We start from the raw sequence: 23,954 nt of genomic DNA on the forward strand, positions 1-23,954 counted from the left end.
TGTGTTGGGTCTTCGTTGCTGCGCACAGGCTTTCTCTAGTTGCGGTGAGCAGGGGCTGCTCTTCATTGCAGTGCGCGGGCTTCTCATTGCAGAGGCTTCTCTTGTTGTGGAGCACGGGCTGTAGGCGCACGGGCTTCAGTAGTTGTGGCTTGCGGGCTCTAGAGCGCAGGCTCAGTAGTTGTGGTGCGCAGGCTTAGTTGCTCCACGGCATGTTGGATCTTCCCGGACCAGGGCTTGAACCTGTGTCCCCTGCATTGGCAGGCGGATTCTTAACCACTGCGCCACCAGGGAAGTCCCGAACATGCACTTTTCTTGTTTGATCTCTTGTTTTCAGGTAATCAGCAATTAGCTCTTCTGTTTCATCTTTCTGATGAGATTGTTTTGTATGCCATTTATTTTCCTTTTTTTCTTAACTACTGCTCCCCATCCTGGGTCTGTCTTGGTCTACTTCCTTGGACTGGATGATTTCCCAGGATGCCAGATCTCTAAGGGGTATTCTTGCAGGAGCAGAAGGTTGTACCACTGTGCTGTCTCATAGGAAACAGTGTATAGGTTATTCCTGGTCCAGGGAGCTACTCTGTACTTTAGTTCTTTTCTTTTTTTAATGGCATAAAGTATCTCTTTTGTTTCTCAATTGGGGTGAGGGGAAGACCTATGGATCCAGCTGTGAGATGCCTGCCAAGAGCTTTATGTAGGGTGAAAGGGAGCAGGACTGTAGTGAGTATTAGGGGGCATGGAATAAAAACTTCAGTTTTGGACTTCCCTGGTGGCGCAGTGGTTAAGAATCTGCCTGCCAGTGCAGGGGACACGGGTTCGATCCCTGGTCCAGAAAGATCCTGCATGCCGCAGAGCAACAGCCCGTGCGCCACAACTGCAGAGCCCATGCACCACAACTGTTGAGCCCACACACCGCAACTACTGAAGCCCGTGCACTCTAGGGCCCGCATGCCGCAACTACTGAGCCCATGTGCTGCAACTACTGAAGCCTGTGCACCTAAAGCCCATGCTCCGCAACAAGAGAAGCCGCTGCAATGAGAAGCCTGCACACCACAACGAAGAGTAGCCCCTGCTCGCTGCAACTAGAGAAAGCCAGTGTGCAGCAATGAAGACCCAATGCAGCAAAAATAAAACAAACAAAAAACTTCAATTATGACTAGGCCCAGCTTCTGCATTAGGAAGGAGTCTGGTACCTTCCATTTTCTTTTATGTTTTGGCTATTTTCTTTGCTCTGGGAATCCATTATAGCATTTGCATTAATTCTGTACCTGTCCCTTCTGAGTTATTTTGACTACATGGAAATCCACTGTCCATTTTTCAAAGACAGTTGGTGAAATAGGAAGAAAACAGGGTGTGGATCATATGTAAATTTATGTAGATTAATGCACACCGATGACATCTTTTCTCCTCTTCCTTCTACAACCAAACTAGGTAAATAAGAGACATTGGATGATCATCAATGGTTGAATTAATAAAAACTTAAAGCATAATTGCCAGGTTTGCAAGATCATAGGGTTTTAGTGAGGATAAAAAAAAGATAAGGTGTGTAAAGCAGTTCTTCTCAAACTTTAACATGCATAGGAATCATCTGGGGAGCTTGTTAAACTGCAGACTTCTCATTCAGTAGGTCTGGGTTGGGGCCCAAGATTCTGCATTTCTAATAAGCTCCCAGGTGATTCAGATGCTGCTGGTCTGTGGACCTCACTTTGGATAGCATTTAGCTTGTTGCCTGGCACATAGTAGCACAGCTGACTCTTAAATCGGGGGTGGGGAGGGTTAGGGTCTCCAAGCCTCTGTCCAGTGGAAAATCCACCTATAATTTTACAGTTGAAGGCCCTCTGTATCTGTGCTTCCACATCTGCACATTCAGGCACCCATGGATCATGTAGTAGCAGTAAGTACTTATTGAAAAAAATCTTGAGTTTAAGTGGACCAGGGAGTTCAAACCTGTGTTGTTGAAGGGTCAACTGTACTTGATCAATGTTGTTACTAATTGACACCAGATAGTTTGTGAGGGTCAAAAAGACCCTCTACCACCAAATATCTTCACCATGTCTGAAAACTCCTGTGTTTTTATTGTGTAACATCTTTTAAAAAAGTGAATGTCCCTGGGAGGACTAGTGAGTGTGAATTAGACCAATTAGACTGCCGCCCTCACAGCTCTCAGAAGTCAGCATTGAAGGGTTTAGAATTGCTGCTGCTGCTTCTAGTGCTTCTTTGCCAGCTTTACTGAAGTATAATTTATAAAATTGTACAGTACAATAAAGTTCACCAGTCTTAAATCTTGCTGAATTTTGGCAAATGGAGACAGTTGTGTAACCACCACCACAGTTATGTTATAGAGCATTTCCATCACCTCAAAAAGTTCCCTCATGGGACTTCCCTGGTGGCTCAGTGGCTAAGAATCCACTTGCCAATGCAGAAGACACGGGTTCAATCCCTGGTCCGGGAGGATCCCACATGCCGCGGAGCAACTAAGTCCGTGCACCACAACTACTGAGCCTGCGCTCTAGGGCCCGCGTGCTGCAACTACTGAAGCCCATGCACCTAGAGCCCATGCTCTGCAACAAGAGAAGCCACCACAATGAGAAGCCCGCGCACCGCGACGAAGAGTAGCTCCTGCTCTCCACAACTAGAGAAACTCCACGCACAGCAATGAAGACCCAATGCAAAAAAAAAGAAAAAAAAAGTTCCCTCATTTCCCCCTACGCAACTAGAAATTCTAATGGGGGGATAAGGAAGGGAATTTCAGAGTCAGAGTGGAGGAAGACCAACAAGCTCCAGTTGCTTCAGTTTTGCCTGGGAAGCAGGAGATCACAACCCTGCATCCCCTGTGCCTCCTCTCCACCCCAAGAGTGCTTTGACAGATCTTCAAATCCCAGCTGAGTTGGATGTGTATTTTGTACCTTGTTAATTTAGAATGACCCACTCATCCCCGTTTGCCCAGAACTTTACTGGTTTTAGCACTCAAATACCCATGTCCAGAAAACTCATCTCAGGTCCCAGACAAACCATTGATGGTTGGTCACCCTAGCTGTGATGTTCATGCCATTGTTTCTAAGCCTGAGGTTGCCATCTCATTTTAGAGTCACTTCTCTCATGTGAGCACATAGTAGGCACTTGGTAAATGAGTCTGTGGATGGACACAAAGGAACCTCGGTTGTAGGCAGCTGCAGATTCCTGGCCTGGAGAACAGGAGACCTGTGTTCTGGTCCTGGCGCTGCCAGGTTTGCAGCGGTGTGATCCTAGGAAAGTGGTTTCTCACTCTAGGTATGTTTCCTCCACTGCAAAATAGGGGAACTTTAGTCATTTCTGCCTCTGCTGTGATACTGCTCTCCCTGTACATGGGATTATGTTCTGATGTCACTTCCACTCAGCTTTCTCTCTCTCTCTCTTGCCTCTTGCTTTTTACCCCCTTCAAATATATATATATTTAGTAGATCAATAATTTATGTAAGGGCAGGTTGGTAATGGAATTGCTGATGGGCCAGGTTTATGCAGAGTGCTTCTGTGAGAGCAATAGAGTTTGGACCTTGAACCAAGCAGCTGTGGCTGGGAGTTGGAGCATCAAGTCTCTGTCTTCAGCTAAGTGTGTGTAATGACCTAATTTGCTCTTTGTGCGTGCCTGGGAGGGAGGGGGGTGGGCATAGGGAGCCTGCTGTTTAGGAATTTTCCTGGGTGGATGAGGGGGTACCCTGGGAAATAGGATTTTAAAGCTTCTTGTCCACTGGAGGGAGTTATTTCCAGCTGAGATAGTGCCCAGGAAAGAGCATCCCAGGGTCTTATTCGGTATTCTAGCACAGAAGAAGGAATAAAATGAGAAATACCAGGACTTGGGCTGGAACCTGTGGCCAACTTAGGGTCAGGAAGCTGCATTTTTCTGTTCCTGGTTCTGCCACGTGCCGTCTGTGGAACTAGGGGCACATTGTGTAACCTCTCTGAGCCTCGGTGTTTGTCTCTAATTTTCCTTTTTAATGGAGTGAGTCTGCACTGCCTACCTCACAGGGTGGTGTGATTCAATGAGGTGACATAGGTGGGAGTTCACTGAATGAATGAAATGTCAGTTGTTACCACTAACTTTAATCTTTGGACCTGTATGATGGGGTCTGATTCATGGGGGGAGGGAAGTGGAGAGAAATTTGGGGATTTTGTCTGCTTAGTTCTTCCAATAATGTCATCAGTACCCCCTGGCTCTGAACAAGATAGGAAGGGTAGGTTTGAGGGAGGTACTACTTCTTTGGTTAGAAGACACCCCAGCCTAACTTCCTCTTTGACAATATTCCTGACTTTTGGAAAAAGCTTTTCCTTGGCTATAAAGTCTGCTCCTTCTGCCCTCATTTCCAAATTTTGGGGGCAATGGAGCAAGAACTCTGCTTGAACCCCTCAGCTAAGGCCAGCCAGATACCCCTTCCTACCTAGAGGGGGCTTTCTCATGCGACTGAGTGTCTCCCTCTGGGGCTGCAGGCCTGTGAAGGGTTAAGCGAGCCACACCCTCAGCAGGAACAGCCTCGGACTTTGTGCTGAGCAGCCATCTCAGGGCTCGCCTGGCCTGACTGGCACAGGGAGCCCTGGCTGGAGGAGGCTGCACAGAGGAAGGTCAGCATCGTGGACGCTGGGAAGAAGAGGGTCGAATATCTCCTGTCTTCCTTGACACCATGGACAGCTCCCATTAACGAGGGCACCTCTCCAGCCTTGGGGCCTGGGACTCCTATGCCCCCTTCCTGTCGAATTGGGATTTCATCCACCAGTCTCCAAGAGACACTGAAGTTACACCCTAGTTCCAGTATTGGGTGAGTCCTTCCTTAACCTGCCTGTACTTCTCTTTTCACATCTTTGGGTGCCCCATGTGGGGGCTGCTTCCCCCACCTCCAACCAATCTTATTCCCATTTCTTTCAAATCTAAATCCAAAGAAGATGCCTTCTCCCAGCTCTGCTTCTGCTTCTCTCCCTTCCCTGCCAAGTTATTTAAAATCTTAACTTTTTTTGTTTAATCTAGAAAATGTGGGATGATAATAGTATCTACTTCATGGGGATATTGTAAGCATCAAGTGAATTAGTGTATGTAAAGTGTTTAGAGCCTGCCTAGCCCGTAGTACATACTACCTGATTGCTAAAGGTTGCGATAGTCATTATTATTGCTCCCTCCGTTGTGACTTTACAGGAAGTGACAGGTGCTCCCTTTTCCCGAAGCTTGGGGAAGGCAGAGTGAATGGAGAAGGCAGCCCGTGCCCCCTTCTTGCCCCACCTTCCCTTCCTGCTTCCCTCCCTTCCCCCAGTCAGTTTCAGCAATCCAGCACAGGAGGATGTGGCTCTTTTATTCCTTTTAGGGAGTGTCGTTGACCATTGTAATAGTCCCGTCCTGCACAGGTCGCCCTGCCTACTCAGTCCCCCAGGAAAGACTGAGGAGGGCTGGGCTTCCACTCTAGGGAGCACCTGCCATATGCCTACTGCGTGGAGGCCGAGCCGCACAGTGTCCCCTGCCCCTCTGACTCTGCCCATTCCCACCAGCTACTAAAAAGCTAGGTGTGTCCCTCTGGGGCAAAGTCCATGCCAGAAGCTTATGGTCATGGGTGTAAAATCTGGACATGGAAATACAGGGACAGACGTGTAGGCACATCCAGAGGTCCTGACAGCTACTTGCTTTTGGGGAAACAAACCTCATTTTCATTTTCTTTGGGGTATTCCAGCCTTTTACGGAGGAACTTCCATCTCTGTCCTTGAGCTCATCACCTCTTCCAGTCCCCATTTAAAAAATGAATCTCACTGTAGCAGAGAGATGGGAGGAAAGACACTGGCACAATTTTTCAAAGGGGTATGGGGTGTGCTGGGTGACTGAAACCGGGGCTGTGAGAGGCGGGGAGTTGAGAAGGAGAATGGGGGACAAAGAGTCAGGGAGTCTGGACCCTGGCCTCAGCCTCCGTGCAGGAGGGAGGGAGCTTTTGGTGCCTGGCTGTGGCATGAAGTTTGCTTACCCTTTCCTCCCCAGCCCTCTCCCCTGCAAGCACAAGGATGCTCCCCCAGCTGCTGCCTACTGGGTGCCTTCTTTACCCTGGTGGTCCTGTCCCACCCCCACCAACCCTAATTCAGGGAGCAGAGCATTCCCTCGCCTCCCACCAGGAGTTTCTGCAGCCTCCACTGTTAGCTTGGGCTGGCCCAGAGGCCTTTCCCAGGTTGGGGGCTCTCTCTAGGGCCAGAACTGGGGGAGGGGAAAGCTCTCTTGGTCCTTCTGCCTTCCTCCCCTCAAACAGCTACTGGCCTCTAAAGCTGAGCAGACATCAACAAACTGATCCCAGGATCAGCTGCTCCTCTGGACATGACTCTCCTGGAAGGGTCCATTGGGGTGGAGGACCTTGTGCTCCTGGAACCCCTGGAGCAGGAGTCTCTGATCAAGAACCTTCAGCTGCGCTATGAGAACGGGGAGATTTATGTGAGTGCTTACGGGTGCCCCTGCCTGTGGCCGTGTGGCCAGAGAGTTCATGTGCCTCCCCCTAACCCCCACCCTCGCTCATTCCCTTCATCTTCCCTGGCTCCAGACCTACATTGGGAACGTGTTGGTCTCAGTGAATCCCTACCAACAGCTGCCCATCTATGGCCCAGAGTTCATTGCCAGATACAGGGACTATACCTTCTACGAGCTGAAGCCCCATGTGTGAGTAGAGGGACCGAGGAAAGGTGACAGGGCCCCGGCTCGCTATGATGACACATCCTAATTTCCTCTTTCCTTCCTCCTGAAGGAGGTTCTCCAGCTGCCCCTTCCTCCCTTGGCCCTCTGGAGGCCCCTTCCTGGGCCTGTCACTTGCCTTGGTCTGGTCCAAGTGGGGAGGGCGAATGAGTCTGGGGGTTGGGGGTCGAGTGAAAGGTGTTGTCCTGGACTGGTCCCACACTAGTCACCACCCACTTCCTCCCCACAAGCTATGCACTGGCAAATGAGGCATACCAGTCACTGAGGGACCAGGACCAAGACCAGTGTATCCTCATCACGGGCGAGAGTGGAGCTGGCAAGACAGGTGAGGCGCCCGGCGGGGAAGCCATGGAGTCACTGCTGGAACTACCCCCTTGTCTCTTTCCAAGCCAGGCCCAGTTCTGCCCCCACCCCCTGAAATTCCTCCCTGGCTTTTTCTGACTCTGAGTGGTGTGAGGTGCTGGGATGAGGGAGGTTAAGGGCATTGGTGGGGATTCACGCGAGGGTTTCTCTTGCAGAGGCTAGTAAGCTAGTGATGACTTACGTGGCGGCTGTCTGTGGGGAAGGGGAACGGGTGAACTCTGTGAAGGAACAACTGCTTCAGTCAAATCCAGTGCTGGAGGGTGAGAAGTCCAGTCTCTGCCCGATCCACCCCCACCCCACCCTACTGTCCCCAGTGTTCCCCACATCGCTGTTCTTGCTCAGCCTGAGAAACCTGAGATCGACCTCATGGCTGGAGGGCCTTCCCCCTTCCCCTGCTCTGGAGTCCCTCTTCTCGCCTCAGCCATCGTATTCCCCCTCCCCTCATCTCCGCAGCTTTTGGCAATGCCAAGACCATTCGCAACAACAACTCCTCTCGATTTGTGAGTGAACATCTCCCCGGACTGGGACAAGAGGGTGTGGGGCCTTGAGAGGGAGGAACAAGGCGCAGATCCCTCCTGGACAGGGTGGCGAGAAGAGGAGGAAGCCAAGTCTCTCTCTCTCTCTCTGGTCTCTGAAGGGAAAATACATGGATGTTGAGTTTGACTTCAAGGGATCCCCCCTTGGTGGCATCATCACAAACTGTACGTGTCTCCCCATCCCGCTTACCACCTGCCCCACCTGCCCCCACGGTGTTCCTTTTGGCTAATCTGCTGCTGTAGGAAGGAGGAATGTTAGACTACCAGGCTTCCCAACCATTAGGAACGCTAGGGATGAGGGCAGAATTAGAGGGAAGCTGCAGTACCTCCCAGGTCCTCAGAACGTGATTTTCAAATTCTCTGCCAGATCTGCTTGAGAAATCCCGCGTGGTGAAGCACCTTGAAGGAGAAAGAAACTTCCACATCTTCTATCAGCTACTGGCTGGAGCAGATCCAGAGCTGCTGAGTATGTGCCTGCCCCCGACACATGGCAGAACATCCCTAGCCTCCATTCAATGCCCAGAACCCCTGGACCTCTCTGGATCCCTGTAGCCCTCTTCCCTTGAATCTCAGGGCAGTCCCCACCCTGAATCTCATCCACCCATTGCTGGGAACAAATCCCTTGACCTCTGTGTTCTCTTCCATTTCTGGGGTTTTATTGCTAGGAATAAGCCTTCTTACCTCTTCCCTGCTCTTATTTCTCTGTCTTGTCTGGATTCCTCTTTCCCCAAGCTGGCTTCAAAAATGGAACACTTATTTCCATCTACCATCTCTCCTATCTTCAATTTAAGGGACTTTATCCGTAGCTCAGCAGGAAAGCAGGCAGGAGGTTACAAGTGTTCAAGAACTTTCAATGAGCTCTAGCTGAAGTTGTCCTGGGTGTACATCTGCCTTGCCCAGGACCTTGTCCTTGATTTTCTCTTCTTAGATAGTTCTGTGGAGGTTCCATTCAATCATTCATCAAATATCTCTTGAACACCTACTATGCTTGAACATTGTGCTAGCTTCTAGGGATACAGAGGTGAGTAAGAGACCTTGTCCTCAAAGAACTTAGAGTCTTCTAGGGATGGCAGATGCATGAACAGCTACATCACAATACAGTGTGATCAGTGCCAATAGGCTCTGCAGCTAGCTAGAGGGGCAGAAGGCATGGAGCACCTTACGTTGTCTTGGGGAAGAGACCATCTCAGCCTGGATGCTGGATGGGCCTGAGGTGGCTTGGGATGGGCATTACTGCAGGGTCTGATGGGACTTAAAGCCCTGCCAGAGTTTCCCCTCTCAATCCCCCCTCTAACTGTGGGCACTGTGGGTGTCTTGGCCTCCAAGAACCTATCCCTTTGGTTTCTGGTTATTCTATGCTGGACTTGTGCCTGTCTCCTTTCCCCCTCCTGGAGATCTCTATGGTTCAAGAGCCCCCACAGGTCTCATCCTCCCTCCTGGCTTAATTGTCTTGACTGTATTCTGTTTTTCTGAATCATAGGTACTAGAGTTGTGCTCTGGCTGATTCTCACTCACTGATTTAAGTTGAGTCTGGGTGGGGCCTCCCTCCCTGGTGTCATCATCCCAGGGCCTTTCTGACTCATTCTCCTTCCAGACACCCCTCTTTAGCAGGCTCTTATTTCAAAATTTGTGTCTCAGGGGAAACTGCCATTAAACTCTAGTTTGAGGGTCACTCCCTGATTCTCAGATCATTTGAATAACAGATAACTGATACCCTTCAAGCTCCATGATTAACCCATTCCTTCCCATCTCAGGTGAACGGCTTTGACCATTCCCTTGATTCATTTATTAAAAAGAAAAAAGTTCCTGCATGCCAGCCAGGCACACAGAATATGAAGATGAAAAACACAGTCCCAACACGCAAGTTGTTCATTTGTAGGAGGGACAGAAAAAACCCCAAAGCCCAGCCCATGTGATGTGGTCTGGGGTAGAGATGCACAATGGGGGAACCCAAGAGGGCCACTTGGCTCAGCTATGCACAGAGAAAACCTTCCCGAAGGGAGTCAGGGTTGGGGAACATAGTATCTGTCACTTGGTTGGTGCTTTGTGAACAAATAATGGGTGCGCCAACATGGGCCTAGGGTGAGGCCTCGAGGCTGGGGGTGGGTGCCAGATGTGTGCTCCCCCTTCTTTCCTCACCTTCATCCTCCGAGAACCATTGAGAACTGAGCAGGACAGAGAGGTGTCTTGTTTGTTTTTATTGTTTGGAACCCTGATGGTGGGGAAAAGAGTAGAATGAGGCTTTTCTTTCATAAAAGTTGGGGAAAACCTCAACAATTATGAACACCCAAACCCTAAATACCACTTGAAAATGTAGTCGATCATCACAGGAATTAGTGATCCCAAAACAAAAGAGGCAGGGGAAGAACCTAAAACAAAAACGGCTCCTCTGAATAAATGAATGAACCAACCTAGGACAAGGACCGTGAGGGTCAAGGCTGGAGGACTCCAGAAAGCATGTGTACTGACCCTCTTCCCTCATGCTGGCCCTCCCAGAGGCCCTGAAGCTTGAGCGGGACACAAATGGCTATGCCTACCTGAACCCGGGGGCATCCAGGGTGGATGGCATGGACGACACTGCCAACTTCAAGGCCCTCCAGGTGAGTACCTGGGATGGGCCATTAGGCCATGCCCTGAGCCCAGGCTCTGGCTTTGAGAAGGGAGGCGTAAGACTGGCACCGCAGTTCAACTTTGGACTTCTCCTTTCTCTCCAAGAGTGCGATGACTGTGATTGGGTTCTCCAAGGAGGAGATTCGGCAGGTGCTAGAGGTGGTGGCCCTGGTGTTGAAGCTGGGGAATGTGGAACTGGCAGACGAGTTCCAGGCCAATGGGGTACCAGCAAGTGGCATCCGTGATGGGAGAGGTCTGCACCCAACCAGCTCCCTGAATCTCCTGCTACAATTTCTGTTCTTCCACCATCTCCAGCATAATAGACCTCACTCTGATTCAGTCCCCCTCTGCCCGCTCAGGAGTTCTTCCCCAAACATACTCATTCAGAACTCCCTGTGAGGCATATTGGAATGAGGTTTTGATGTTTGGTAGACCTAGGTTCTGGGACCTCTCTGAGTCTCAGTGGATTCTTTGCAGAAATGGGGACAATTACACTCATTTCAGGAGATTCTCATATTAAAGGAGATAATGCATGCAAAGCGTCAAGATCTCCCTTTCCTCCTCCTCCCCAGAGATTCCTCCAGAGCCATGTTCTGGATTGGCTGTAAGGACTTTCCCAGTAAGACCCAGGAACAGCAGGCTCTCAGCAGTTCCACTTTTCAGCCCTCCCTCCCTCCCCTGGGAGCAAGCCCTCTCTCAGGCCATGTTGTATTTCCTCATCACTCCAGGTATTCAAGAGATTGGGGAAATGGTGGGTTTGAATTCAGTGGAACTAGAGAGAGCTTTGTGCTCAAGGACCATGGAAACGGGCAAAGAAAAAGTGGTCACTGCACTGAATGTCGTCCAGGTGAGGGGCCCTGTGGGAGGAGGCTGAGTTTTGAGTCTGTTCTGTGGCTGCCACACTAACCAGTTGGCACTGCCCTGCAGGCTCAGTACGCTCGGGATGCTCTGGCTAAGAACGTCTACAGCCGCCTTTTCACCTGGCTGGTGAATCGAATCAATGAGAGTATCCAGGTGAGAGACTGCCCTCCTCCCTCAGCACTCTCCTCTGCCCGCCCCATGCCTTGGGTTCTGAGATGAACAGAGTAAGGAGGATAGGGTGTATTTATTTATTTACGATAATGTAGTGTTTTGGAAACATCTCTGTTTTTTTGAGTTCATCTATTTGGGTTCCCTACTTACCAACTGTGTGGTCTTTCAGTTTCACAGAGATTCTGAACCTCAGTTTCCCGATTTGGGAAATGAGACACACTAATGCCTACTTGTTTCACAGGATTTAGTGAGGATCAGATGAAATTGTGTACGTGGTTACCATATAACCCAGCAATTCTACTCCTAAGTATATATCCAAAAGAACTGAAAACAGATGTCCACATAAAAACTTGTGCATAAATGTTCATAGAGGCATTATTCATAATAGCCAAGAAGTGGAAACAGCCCCAGTGTACATCAGCTAATGAATGGATAAACAAAATGTGGTATATCCATACAGTGGGATATTATTTGGCCATTAAAAGGCACGAAGTGCTCATACATGCTCAGCGTGGATGAACCTTGGAAAGATGTTGAGTGAAAGAAGCCAGACACAAAAGGTCACATTTTGTATGGTTCCATTTATATGAAATGTCCAGAGTAAGCAATCCATCGGGACGGGAAGCAGGTCAGCAGTTGGCAGGGGAATAGGGAGTGACTGCTAATGGGTTACATGTATAAGATTTCATCTGGGGATGGTGAAAATGCTCTGGAATTTAGTGGTGGTTGTTGTATACCTTTTGAATATACTGAAAAAAAAATCCCACTGAATTGTATACTTTTAAAGGGTAAATTTTATGGTGTGCAAATTCGGTCAAAATAGAGCTATTATTTAAAAATTCGTATGTGAAAGTGCTATCAATTTAGAATCTGTTACCAGAAGGCAGCAGGGTAATATAGGATTTGAATCTAGATTTGGGTAAATGCTTAGCTCTTTTGAAGTTCGATTTTTTTTCATCTATAGAATGGGAATAATCACACCTTATAGGGATAGATGGATTAATGAAATAAGATCATAGGATTTTTTGTAAAATGCTCTACAAATATAAGGGATGGTTATTTTCCCGAGAAGATTTTAACGTCTTTCTACTTTGTACCATGGGAGCATTTTCCTGGAATCTATTACATCTTCCTTTTCCTCCTTTCCTCCCTCTTTGCTTGTCCTTCAGCATATAGAGGAAGAGGGAGAGTAAAATTACACCAATTCCTTGCCAGCTTGGTCAAGCTCACCCAAGTTCTGTTTGCTCCCTGCTTTACTCACACCCATCCCAGAGGGGCCTGGCCTGGTGTGTAGAGGGCCGGTCCTCAGATTTATCTTTTCCTCCTCTTCAGGTGGGCACTGGGGAGAAAAGGAAGGTCATGGGGGTCCTGGATATCTATGGCTTTGAAATATTAGAGGTGAGAGAGCTTCAGCAACCTCAGCACCCTGCTTCCTGAGGGTTAGGAGCGCCAGGCTCCAAGGGGGGTGTGAGAGAGGGGAGGTAGGGCTGAGACAGAGGAAGTGTCTTGGTCTCACTCTCTAACCTGTGTACCCACCACAGGATAATAGCTTTGAGCAATTTGTGATCAACTACTGCAATGAGAAGCTACAGCAGGTGTTCATAGAGATAACGCTGAAAGAGGAGCAAGAGGAATATAAGAGAGAGGTAAACGAGGACTTCCTGCTTCCCCTCTCTCAGATGCCTTCTGCGTATGCCAGATCTTTCTCCTTCATCACAGCTTCCTCTCAACTGTCCCCAGATGAGAACACTAAGGACAGAAGGTTTCCCTTGCACAGCTGAATATTCCAGCATTACCAAGAAGCCCTAATTCTCTGCTTTCCACCCCCAGTTCCCCATCCTGCCCTCCAGGCCAGGAGAGGAAGGGAGCAGATTGATGGAAGGGTGTTGGGGTGGGTAGGGGTGGGGGAGAGGGCTGACAAGAGTGAAGTGACAGCTGTGCTTGGCCCAGGGCAGGCTATGAGCCGAATCTAGAAGGGGCATTTCTCCTGGGCTTGGCACCCTACCACATCCCTTTCGGTGCCCTTCTGTGACGTCTCAGAATCTTTTGTCTCCTCTGGGCTGGACTGATGTTGCCGTCCCCTCTTGTAGCACCCAGACTTTCTCACCAGAAATGCCCCGTGGCTCAAAGTTTCCACACTCCTTCCCCTGGTCAGCGAAAACCGCACCCCCCCCCGCCCGCCCCCCCAGTTTCCTATGGCCAAGTGTTAGAAAAGCTCTCTGTTTGAGCTAATTCACTCCAAAGTGTGAATGGCTGAGTCTCACTCATCAAAACCCTCTCAGGGATGTTCCCTGTGAGCCCTCAGGAACCTGCTGTGGCAGAATTTCAGGCAATGTGGTCACAACTAAAAGTTTTTTTAGTTTTGTATGTTTTTACTTTAAAATTTTAAATTAGCAAATAGATATACATTCCCATGCTTCAAGATTCAAAAAGCTTAAAAAGGTGTATAAAGAAAGGTCTCCCTCCCACCCCATCCCAGCTTCCTAGTTCTCCCCCCGCATCTAGAGGCAACTGAAGTCGGCCTCCTTCCAGACGTCTTTTATGTGTAATCAAAAAAATCTGTAAATATATTTCCCCTCAAAATTTATTCAAGTGGCAATGAATACACTCTGTTCTGCATCTTGCTTTCACCAGTTAACAAGAGACCTTTCTGTATCAGTACATAAAGATGCTTTTCTATAGCTGCATAGGATTGTTCATTTAGCCAGTTGGGGAGGTATTTTGGGGATGAAGTGGGCGGGCAACTTTACTTAATTCCACTCTGCATTCCCTAAAGACCTGTGAGGGAGCAGGAAGAGAAAGGCTCGTGTTCCCCAACCACACCTGGGAATGGCCTGAGCCTGGGAGGTCTGGCCCTTGGCTGGTCCAGAGCTCTCCTGTCTATAGGCCTGTTACCCAGCAAAGCTCTAAATTAGAGATGCATGGTCTTATGGGTCTTTTGCTTCTATACCATTCTTGCTTTTTAAAAAACAAATTATACAGCCCCAAAGTATCATGTAGATCAGTTGTTCTGAAAGTGTGGTCCTGGACCAGCAGCAGCAGTGTCCCCTGGGAACATGTTGGAAAGACAGATTCCCAGGCCCTGTCCCAGACCTGCTGAATCAGAACCTGGGGGTGGGGCCCAGCCATCTGTATTTTAACAAGCCCACCAGGTGACTGTGATGCACACTTGAGTTTGGGAATCACTGATGAAGGTCTTTGAAGATGTATCAAATTAGCTTTGTTGTTTTATGATAAACTCACCTATGTGCTTTGGTTCCATAGCTTGTTGCCAGAACAGTATGGCCATTTGCTCTTCTACATACTCAAGGACCCTTCCCCACTCCCACAGTGGGGTAATCCCTATCCCAGTCTTCACCCAACATATTCCACTTCCTTCTCCAACCTACAGCACCTACATGGCTTTCTGCACTGTCTCACCCTCTCTCACAACTGCTCTGGGTCCTCCCACACGTCTGCCCACCCACCCCACAAATTCTCCATCAACCTTGGAGGGATGAGGATGTGATAGAAACCACACCAAGGACCCCTCTGAACTATAGGGCTTTCTGATGGTCCTTTGTGGGGTGGGTGAAAGGGGGCCTGGTTCTGGTGAGACCGTTGGAGACTTGTCTTGGACCTGCTCCGTGTAATTTGTCATCTCCCATTGCCAGGGCATACCGTGGGTGAAGGTGGACTACTTTGATAATGGCATTATCTGTAACCTCATTGAGGATGTAAGTTATCCTTCTCTCATCTCTGGGACCTCCCCCTCCAGACTGCCTGAACACCCTTCCCCTGTCTCTCTCTCCCCTCCTCCCCCACCCCACTTGATAAGGATGGTAAAGGGGGCAAAGGATGAGGGGGCAGAGGGGCGGCAGTGAGGATGTGGACGTCTTGAAGGACCAGGTCTAGGTTGGGCTGATCGTGTTCCCCTGGCCAGAATCAACGAGGCATCCTGGCCATGCTGGACGAGGAGTGCCTGCGGCCTGGGGTGGTCAGTGACTCCACCTTCTTAGCAAAGCTGAACCAGATCTTCTCCAAGCATGGCCACTATGAGAGCAAAGTCACCCAGAATGCCCAGCACCAGTATGACCACAGCATGGGCCTCAGCTGCTTCCGCATCTGCCACTATGCGGGCAAGGTGATGTCACGGGGCTGGAGGGTGAAGACTAGGGTCTGGGCACAGGCTGAAGGCAATGGGGGAGGCACTGGGGGGAGGTGAGAACCAGGAACACTTCGCAGTGAAACTGGGAGGGCCACGCGCACGACAGACAATGTGGTGGGCTGTCCAGACCAAGTGCTGTTCCTGTACAGGTGACCTACAACGTGAACAGCTTCATCGACAAGAATAACGACCTGCTCTTCCGGGACTTGTCCCAGGCCATGTGGAAGGCCCAGCACCCCCTCCTTCGGTCCTTGTTTCCTGAGGGTGATCCAAAGCAGGCGTCTCTCAAACGCCCCCCAACTGCTGGGGTCCAGTTCAAGGGTTCTGTGGCCATTCTCATGAAGAACCTGTATTCCAAGAAACCCAACTACATCAGGTGACATGCTGGGCACATAGGGGAACATGCTGCATTTGTGATGACACTTGCAGGGTCCACGCATGGTAGAACATGTCCGTGCGGGGGTGGGGGGATGGCTGTCTCTGGAATAGGATACCAGATCCCTTTGCCTCATGAAAAACAGAGCCAGCTGAGGAGCTGAGAGTCCTGTAAGGGGGAGAGCGTCATGGTCAAGTAGGGACCATGCTATAGTGAGTGAAACTGGGAAGGCCAGTGTGTCTGCTTCCTCTGAAAATTTTCAGCTAACGGGAATGTGTACAGAATAGAGGTGTAGAGACCAGGGTGGGTGACACTGGCAAGGGTGAAGCTCCTGTAGCCCGGGCCTTGCCTTACCTCCCACCAGGTGTATAAAGCCCAATGAGCATCAGAAGCGAGGTGAGTTCTCCTCGGAGCTGGTGGCCGTCCAGTCTCGGTACCTGGGGCTGCTGGAGAATGTGCGGGTGCGACGAGCAGGCTATGCCTACCGCCAGGCCTACGGGTCCTTCCTGGAAAGGTACCGATTGCTGAGCCGGAGCACTTGGCCTCGCTGGGACGGTGGAGACCGGTAAGACTCAGTGGGAGACTGGGGAGAAGGGAAGGGCAGTGCAGGGAACCTCTGTGGGGGAAGAGACCAGGTGGTGCCATGTGTATCGCTGAAGCTCGTGAAGGGGCTTCTCGGGGAAATGAATTGAATGATCACTTCTCAGAGGCTCTGAAGTCTGTCCGAACTCTGAACTCTTCTCCTGAGGTGGAAGGCGGTAGAGGACAGGTGGGAGAGGACCCTCCCCTGGGATGCCCTTTGGCAGCTTTCCCCACCTGCTCCTGTAGGGAGGGGGTCGAGAAGGTCCTGGGGGAGCTGAGTGTGTCCTCAGAGGAGCTGGCCTTTGGGAGGACAAAGATCTTCATCAGAAGCCCCAAGACTGTGAGTTGGAGGGTGCACTTGTGTTTGGTGGGGCTGGAAGGTGGAAGAGTTGGAGAGCCCACGTGAGTGAGAGGCTGGGTGACGGGAGCTTCTAGAACCTGGAATGGATAGTGGATGAGGAAGTCTCCTCTCTGCAGGGACTTTATCCCTGGGAACTGAGTTCTTGGGTTCCTGCCCTGCCTGCCTTGAGCCCTGGAATTAGGTGTGCTTGCATTGCTGGTCTGAGCGCCTCTGCCTGAAGCAGGACTCCTTGAGAGTCAGGGTGTCTGAGTTTCCAAGTCTTAGCACAATGCCTGCTAAAGAGTCAGAGCTCAGTAGCTGCTTATTAAATGAATGAATGCATAAATGAATAAGAGGACTAAGGAACGATTGAATAAGACACTGGCTAGGAAATCTTGGTGCCGTGGGGTTCCCCTAGGTGAGCCCCTCTCTGCCCCCCTTCCACCTCTCCACAGCTTTTCCACCTGGAAGATCAGAGGCGCCTACGAATCCATCAGCTGGCCACACTCATACAGAAGATGTACCGAGGCTGGCGCTGCCGCGTCCACTACCAACTGATGCGCAAGAGTCAGATCCTCATTTCCTCTTGGTTTCGGGGCAACATGGTATCTGTCATCCCCAAAGTCCTATCCCCCTTACTCTAATAGGAGAGTGGGAAGCGGAGAGGTGGTTCAGGAGGTGGAGTTTTTCTAACAGGCCCACTGTTTTCTACAGCAAAAGAAACGCTATGGGAAGATGAAGGCATCAGCATTGTTGATCCAGGCTTTTGTGAGAGGTTGGAAGGTAATGGGGAAGGGAGAGGGGTTTCCTCCCCTCACGTGGCTCCTCCGGGTCATGCCAGCTGCTGCTGGTGGGGAAGAGTAGCAGAGGGAAGGTCCTGCCCTCACCCAGGACACATCTGTGTGTGATGGTATGTCTGTGTCTTGGTGTGTTTCTGGGTCTGCTCTGTGTGTGTCTGGGAGTGTGGGTGCATCTTGGGGAGATCTGAATATATGCTTGGGTGTGTTTCTGACTTAGCAGCAGAGCTCTGCCTTCTGCTTTGAGTGTCCTCCTGACTGCCAGCTTGTCTGACTTTACTCTCTCCCTCCAGCTATAGTCTCAGCTCTTTTCCTTACTCTGTTCTTTGTGTGGTTGAAAAATAGTAGAACCTCTTCTAGGCCTGTCTTCTATCTTCCAGGTATAACTCTCTATCTTTACTTTGGCCCTTTTCTTGTATGTCCCTGCCAGGCTCGCAAGAATTATCGGAAGTACTTCCGGTCAGGGGCTGCCCTCACCTTGTCAGATTTCATCTACAAGAGCATGGTGAGTGGTGGGGATTGAGGGTGGAAACGGGGCATTGAGGAGGGAGGGACAGGTTGGGAAGAGGAAGTATGTGGGGTTTGAGAGGAGGTGACTCAAAGCTTTTTCCCAAGAGCCTCCTCTATCTGATGTACTTAAACCCTGGGAGCAGAGGGGATGGGGCAGCAGCCTGCACGGGGAGGGCCCCAGCGCCTAGGGGCCTAGGGGCAGAATCAGAGCACATTTTGGCATGAATAGACACTGCAGGCAACCTTGTGGCAGGAAGGGGTCCCAGCACACCCACCAACTAGTCCATGGTGAGTAGGCTGGAGAAGAGACTGGGGCTAGGTGGTTAACAACAGTTGCAGAGGCTGCGCCTCATTGAAGAGCAGAGAGAGGACACACATAGGGTTAAGTAACCCAACCTCCTGAGATTCATTTTAGGGCTGGGGGTGAAGGTGGAGGAGTCATATCTTCCTTCTTTCTCTTCTGACACTGTAGCAGGCCAGGCTGAAACCGAATCTCAGGAAGGACCTTAATTCTGGAGGACTTGGGTCAGGGTGGGCAGGAAGAAGCCAAGAGCAGGTCTGGACGTTCAAACTATGGACAGTTTCCAGTGAGAGGAAAACAGGGACAGAGAGGGGTGATTTCCAGAGACATACATCCGATAGCAACAGTGCTTCTGAGAAGTGTTGGAGGGAAACCAGATGGGGGAGAGCAGCACTCCACTGAAACCTTGGGAAAGACCAGAGAGAAGAGCGGGAGATCTTGGACAGAGGGCTAGAGTGAATTAGAACTGACCTCGGCTGATTTGATTTTTGATGGTTGTTAGGACTCTTACTGACTTTGCTCGTAAAGACACGAGATGCATTGGAGCTCCTCTCTGTTCCCTTGGCTAAGCTGAGGAAGGGGGGCTCTGGGCCTCTTCCCACCTCCCTGAGTCTTCACTGTGTCCTCCTCCCCCTCCCCCGGGAAGCTCCATTGTCCTAGGCCTCTTCCATTGCCAGGGCTCTCCTCAGGCAGGCTCCAGGGTGTCTGCCTTACCAGAGTACGTGCTCTCTTGCTGCACACCCGAGACCTGTAATCTGATTTTGTTCTTATCTCCTGAATGACCTCTAGTCTACCTTCTCTTTCACCTGTATATCATCAGGCATCTGCTGAATGTCACCACAGGAGCTGTTGCCTTTAAACCAGTATTTCAATAAATCAGACCCACTGTGGAAGTCTGCGTATGGGGGACCACAGGGCATTGATTGCCCCAGTGTTTCTGACTAGTCCATATTTTGCCATTGCCTTGCCTATAACTCACTTACTATGTGCTAAGCCCTTTACATGCATTAACTCTAATGCTTTCAACAACCCTCTGAGGTAGGCCCTTATATTGCCCTCATTTTATTTTATAATTAATTAATTAATTGAACTTTTTTTTTGGCTGCTTTGGATCTTCGCTGCACATGGGCTTTTCTCTAGTTGTGGCGAGCAGGGGCTACTCTTCATTGCGGTGTGCTGTCTTCTCATTGTGGTGGCTTCTCTTGTTGCAGAGCACGGGGCTCCAGGCTTGTGGGATTCAATAACTGTGACAAGCGGGCTCAGTAGTTGTGGTGCACGGGCTTAGTTGCTCCACGGCATGTGGGATCTTCCTGGACCAGGGATCGAACCCGTGTCGCCTGCATTGGCAGGTGGATTCTTAACCACTGCACCACCAGGGAAGTCCCGACCTTTTCTTTTTAAAAGCACAAAACCCTATATACTAAAATTGTACACATCAAGTATTGGTCCAATCTTATATCAATCTATTTACAATTAAACACCATGGTTTTCTTACCTAGGTTAGTTAAACATGCCCAGAAAATTGTTATTCAAAGTATATGTTTTTTAAAAATAAAATATACTCTTTCCCTCATTTTATTGGTAAAAACTAAGGCCCAGAGAGGTTGAATAACTTGTAGGAGTTCCATAGCTGGTATGTGGTAGAGCTGGGATACAAGCTATTTGACTCTAGTTTTAACCACCACCTGTGACTGTTCCCCTCCCCTTCCTGCCTCACCACTCCCAACACACTCACAGAGGCCTGGACAACCCAGGTATCCATGGCTCTGGGTAGACCTGTGGGCAGGAGGGCTGCATAGGGAAAAGCAGAACTTTCTAGATCTAAAAAAACAAACAAAAAAGAAAAACCTCAGAATCTCCACATCAGTTGGAACATGGGGGATTATGGGACATGCTAAGGAATGCTTATTGAATTAAATCAAACCAGGCCAAGGACTGGGGACTCCAGGGTGATGAGACCAAGCCTACTAGATCTTTGCAGTGGAAGGTACAAAGAGCTTGCATTGTTCCTGGAGAGTTACAGCAATGTACTGTGTGTTTTGCCTTTTTCTATTTTAGTTTTTAACCTAATATCTCAGTAAAAAGTTTTCACAAAAATTCCAAAAATTTGGAAGTGTTCAAGGTCAAGTCATTTTTTATACCTTCAGTAATTCTATCCCATAAATAAACAGGGTGCTAGGTGCTCCCTGAGATATAAAGACTTAAGAGTCCTTGTTCTAGATTGGGGGAGACTAAACAGTCAGATGCCACAGGTGAAACTTGATTGGATCCTGGATCAGGAAAAATAAAAACAAAGTCAAAGAGTACATTTTTAAAGTTTATAAAGGACATTAGAAGAGATTTGCATACACATTACTGTTGGGTGAGTGTGTCCAATTAATGTTAATTTTCTTAGGTATGGTGATAGAATCATGATTGTGTAGGAAAATATCCTGGTTCTTGGGCAATGCGTGCTTAAGCTTTAGAGGAAAATGTCGTGATAGCTGTAACCTACTTTAGGATGCCATAGTAGCCAAGATTTGTACATATGCGTGTATTTATATACTTACATGCATTTGTAGTTACGTGTGCGTGTGTTAGAAAGAGCACAAAGATAGGGTAAGATGTTAACATTATCAGCTGGTGAATTTAGGTGAGAAGTATATGTTATTCAGATGTTCATTGCAATGTTGTTTCAGCTTTCACTCAAATTTTAAAAATTTCAAAATAAGAAAATAAGTTGTATTACATTTTAAAAAGTAAAAAGTAAAACCTTAAGTCAGTTTATGTCACTCTTCCTCTAAGACCCTCTAAAGGTGTTCCATTTCACCCCACATAAAGCCAAATGTCCTTACCACAGCCTACAAGGCCCTTCATGATCTCTCCTTGGCTAACCTACTCTCTGATCTTTTCTTCTCTTGCTCAATTTAGCCCAGTCGCACTGGCTTTCCTTCTTGTCTGGAATATGCTACCACTCATTCCTGTCTCTGTTCTGCTTTTTTTTGCATCATAGCGTATATAATTATTGGAAGCTACAGTCTATGTTTATTTGCTTGTGGGCTGTCTCCTTCTCCACCCACAGTAGAATGTAAACTCAGTGAGAAGAGACTTTGTTTACTCTGTTCACTGCTGTGTCCCCATACCTAGAACAGTGCCAGGCACAGAACAGATGCTTAATGATGTTGAATGGTGAAAAAACTCAGGACCTAGCATCCTGACTCCCAAAGACTCACCCTGTAGAAGAGGGAGATTTCCATGCAAATAACAGTAGTACAAAAACAAATGTATAGACAACGTGCTATGGGGCTTCAAAGAAAGGAGAGACACCACTGGCCCAGGGAATCTGGGAGGGCTTTGAGCTGCATCTCAAAGGATAGGTAGAATCTGGGTTGGCAGAGTTGAGCTGAGAGCAGCATGAGCTAAGGCACAGAGTGATAATGAATGGGCTGGGCAGAGGGCAAGTCAGGGAGTCCAGTCTGGTTGGTGTGCCAGGATTAGATAATGCAGGGGACCCTGTGACATGAGGTTGGGCTCTGAGTAGAGGACTTTGAATGCCAGGTTGAGGTGTTGGCCTTGACTGAGCAGAGAGGAGGGAAGATTTGGCACCTGTCCAATAGCTAACACAGACAGTGGGGCAGCCATCTGTAGGCAATTATAAGCCTCGAGAATAGGGAGCTACAGAAGCAAAATATTAAGGCCAGTTTCCATATTGCTCCTCCCACCTCACCACCCTGTGTAGAAGGTATCTGCTTGGAACTACTTCTCTCCCCTCCATCTCCCGATCACGCTCTTACTGCCCAACCTCAAGTCTGCATTCACACTGAAAGAGATCAGGAGGGAACTCCCTTCCATCTCCTCAACTGCACTTGTCGCTTCTCCCTGTGGGGGGCCTTCTTTCTCAAAGCGGTGGGATCTGGGTGCCAGTTTGCCTGTCAGGAGGTCTTCTCGTCATCCCATTCCCAACCCCCCTGCTCCCAACCCAGGCACAGAAATTCCTCCTGGGGCTGAAGAACGATTTGCCGTCTACCAATGTCTTGGACAAAAGGTGGCCAGCTGCCCCTTACAAGTACTTCAACACAGCTAACCACGAGCTTCAGAAGCTCTTCTACCAATGGAAGGTGAGCGGGGCCTGGGCAGCCTCTCCTGGTGCTCAGGCAACTCCTCTCTCGTTTGTCTTTTTTTTTTTTTTTCTCCTCCTCCTGATTTTCCTCTTCTGCCTCCCTCTTCCACTTAAATTTTTTTTTTATTGTGGTAATACATAAAATTTACCATTTTAACTATTTTTAAGTAAACAGTTCAGTGGCATTAAGCACATTCGCATTGTTGTGCAACCAGCACCGCCATCTGTCTCCATACTATTTTTCATCATCCCAAACTGAAACTCTGTACGCATTAAGCAATAACTCCCCATTCCTCTGTCCCTCAGCCCCCAGAAAGTGTGATCTACTTTCTGTCTCTATGAATTTAACTATTCTAGGTACCTCATATAAGTGAACTCATGCCACATTTGTCCTTTTGTCTGGCTTATTTCACTTAGCACAGAGTTCTTCTACTCAAGAAATACTTTTGAGCACCTGTCTGGGAGTAGGCCTTGTGCTGTGCTGTGGGCACACAGCTCTCCTGGGGCTTGTATTTGACTGTTTCCATCCCCCTCCCCCAGCATCCCTCAGCCCCCCTTCCCCTCCCCAGTGCTCCTCCAGCCCCTGCCCTCTCTGAAGTGTCCTCCTTCCCCGCTCCTGTCACAGTGCAAGAAATTCCGGGATCAGCTGTCCCCGAAGCAGGTAGAGGTCCTAAGGGAGAAGCTCTGTGCCAGCGAACTGTTCAAGGGCAAGAAGGCTTCATACCCCCAGAGGTGAGTGCCTCCCAGACCCTGTGCAGTTTCATCAATAGCAAAGAGAAGATTCCCCAGGTGGAACAGAGCTGTGGTTCTCAAACTTTAGTGCGCCTCAGAATCACCTGGCAGACTGGATAACAGCCAGGTTGCTGCATGCCCTCCTCAGAGTTTCTGTTTTAGGAGGTCTGGGGTGGGGCCAAAGAATTTGCCTTTCTAACAAGGTCCTAGGGGATGCTGATGTCGGTCCTGGACCGTGCTCTGAGAACCGCTGAGACACAGGGTATGGCGGAGGATGGGGGATGGAGCACGGGAGGACCAAGATGGGAACTCGGGGGGGAGGTACAAGGACCTTGGAGGTCGGAGGTAAGGACCTTATCTCCACTGCGTACCTCCCGTGTGTCCTCAGTGTCCCTATTCCATTCCACGGTGACTACATTGGGCTGCAAGGAAACCCCAAGCTACAGAAGCTGAAGGGCAGGGAGGAAGGGCCTGTTCTGGTGGCTGAGACTGTGATGAAGGTCAACCGTGGCAATGGCAAGGTGAAGGCCCATATCCCGAACTCCTCCCCCAGCCTGATCCAGAGCCTCGGCTGGTAGCTGGAAGGGTGGGGATGCATCACAACCCTTCCTCACCCTTTCCTGTTCTGTCCCTAGACTTCCTCTCGAATTCTCCTTCTGACCAAGGGGCATGTGATTATCTCAGACACCAAGAATTCCCAGGCCAAGATTGTCGTCGCGCTAAACAGTGTGGCCGGGGTGTCAGTCACCAGCTTCAAGGATGGGCTTTTTAGCTTGCATCTGAGTGAGGTATCAGAGCTGGGTGGGGGCAGGGCCCCAGACTGGAGAAGGTGGTGGGCATCACAGGGCTG

General features: G+C 49.4%; 1 protein-coding gene across 7 annotated transcripts in view; it reads left to right on the plus strand.

Annotated features, from left to right (window-relative positions):
* The first annotated feature begins 2,652 nt into the window (after positions 1-2,652).
* Positions 2,653-23,954, plus strand: part of MYO1A (myosin IA) — a 28,045-nt gene continuing 6,743 nt past the window's right edge. For 3 of the 7 annotated variants that reach the window (XR_011377760.1, XR_009565401.2, XM_030866576.3), the window contains exons 1-26: positions 2,653-4,787; positions 6,246-6,424; positions 6,531-6,646; positions 6,910-7,004; positions 7,198-7,302; positions 7,496-7,542; positions 7,680-7,743; positions 7,946-8,044; positions 10,075-10,178; positions 10,294-10,441; positions 10,917-11,035; positions 11,116-11,202; positions 12,553-12,618; positions 12,762-12,866; positions 14,874-14,936; positions 15,143-15,343; positions 15,517-15,743; positions 16,108-16,308; positions 16,572-16,665; positions 17,121-17,270; positions 17,380-17,448; positions 17,893-17,967; positions 22,236-22,370; positions 22,998-23,104; positions 23,493-23,625; positions 23,740-23,892. Coding sequence is in view for 4 of the 7 variants with exons in the window: in XM_030866576.3 (XP_030722436.1) it covers positions 6,311-6,424; positions 6,531-6,646; positions 6,910-7,004; positions 7,198-7,302; positions 7,496-7,542; positions 7,680-7,743; positions 7,946-8,044; positions 10,075-10,178; positions 10,294-10,441; positions 10,917-11,035; positions 11,116-11,202; positions 12,553-12,618; positions 12,762-12,866; positions 14,874-14,936; positions 15,143-15,343; positions 15,517-15,743; positions 16,108-16,308; positions 16,572-16,665; positions 17,121-17,270; positions 17,380-17,448; positions 17,893-17,967; positions 22,236-22,370; positions 22,998-23,104; positions 23,493-23,625; positions 23,740-23,892 (2,877 nt within the window). In the remaining 3 variants the exon portion in view is untranslated. Of the gene's footprint in view, positions 4,788-6,245; positions 6,425-6,530; positions 6,647-6,909; positions 7,005-7,197; positions 7,303-7,495; positions 7,543-7,679; positions 7,744-7,833; positions 8,045-9,993; positions 10,179-10,293; positions 10,442-10,916; positions 11,036-11,115; positions 11,203-12,552; positions 12,619-12,761; positions 12,867-14,873; positions 14,937-15,142; positions 15,344-15,516; positions 15,744-16,107; positions 16,309-16,571; positions 16,666-17,120; positions 17,271-17,379; positions 17,449-17,892; positions 17,968-22,235; positions 22,371-22,997; positions 23,105-23,492; positions 23,626-23,739; positions 23,893-23,954 lie in introns of those variants that run through there. The other 4 variants (XR_009565402.2, XM_060305848.2, XM_060305849.1 and 1 more) reach the window with 4 other exon arrangements.

This window comes from Globicephala melas, chromosome 10, assembly GCF_963455315.2.
Source record: "Globicephala melas chromosome 10, mGloMel1.2, whole genome shotgun sequence".
Classification (NCBI taxonomy): domain Eukaryota; kingdom Metazoa; phylum Chordata; class Mammalia; order Artiodactyla; family Delphinidae; genus Globicephala; species Globicephala melas.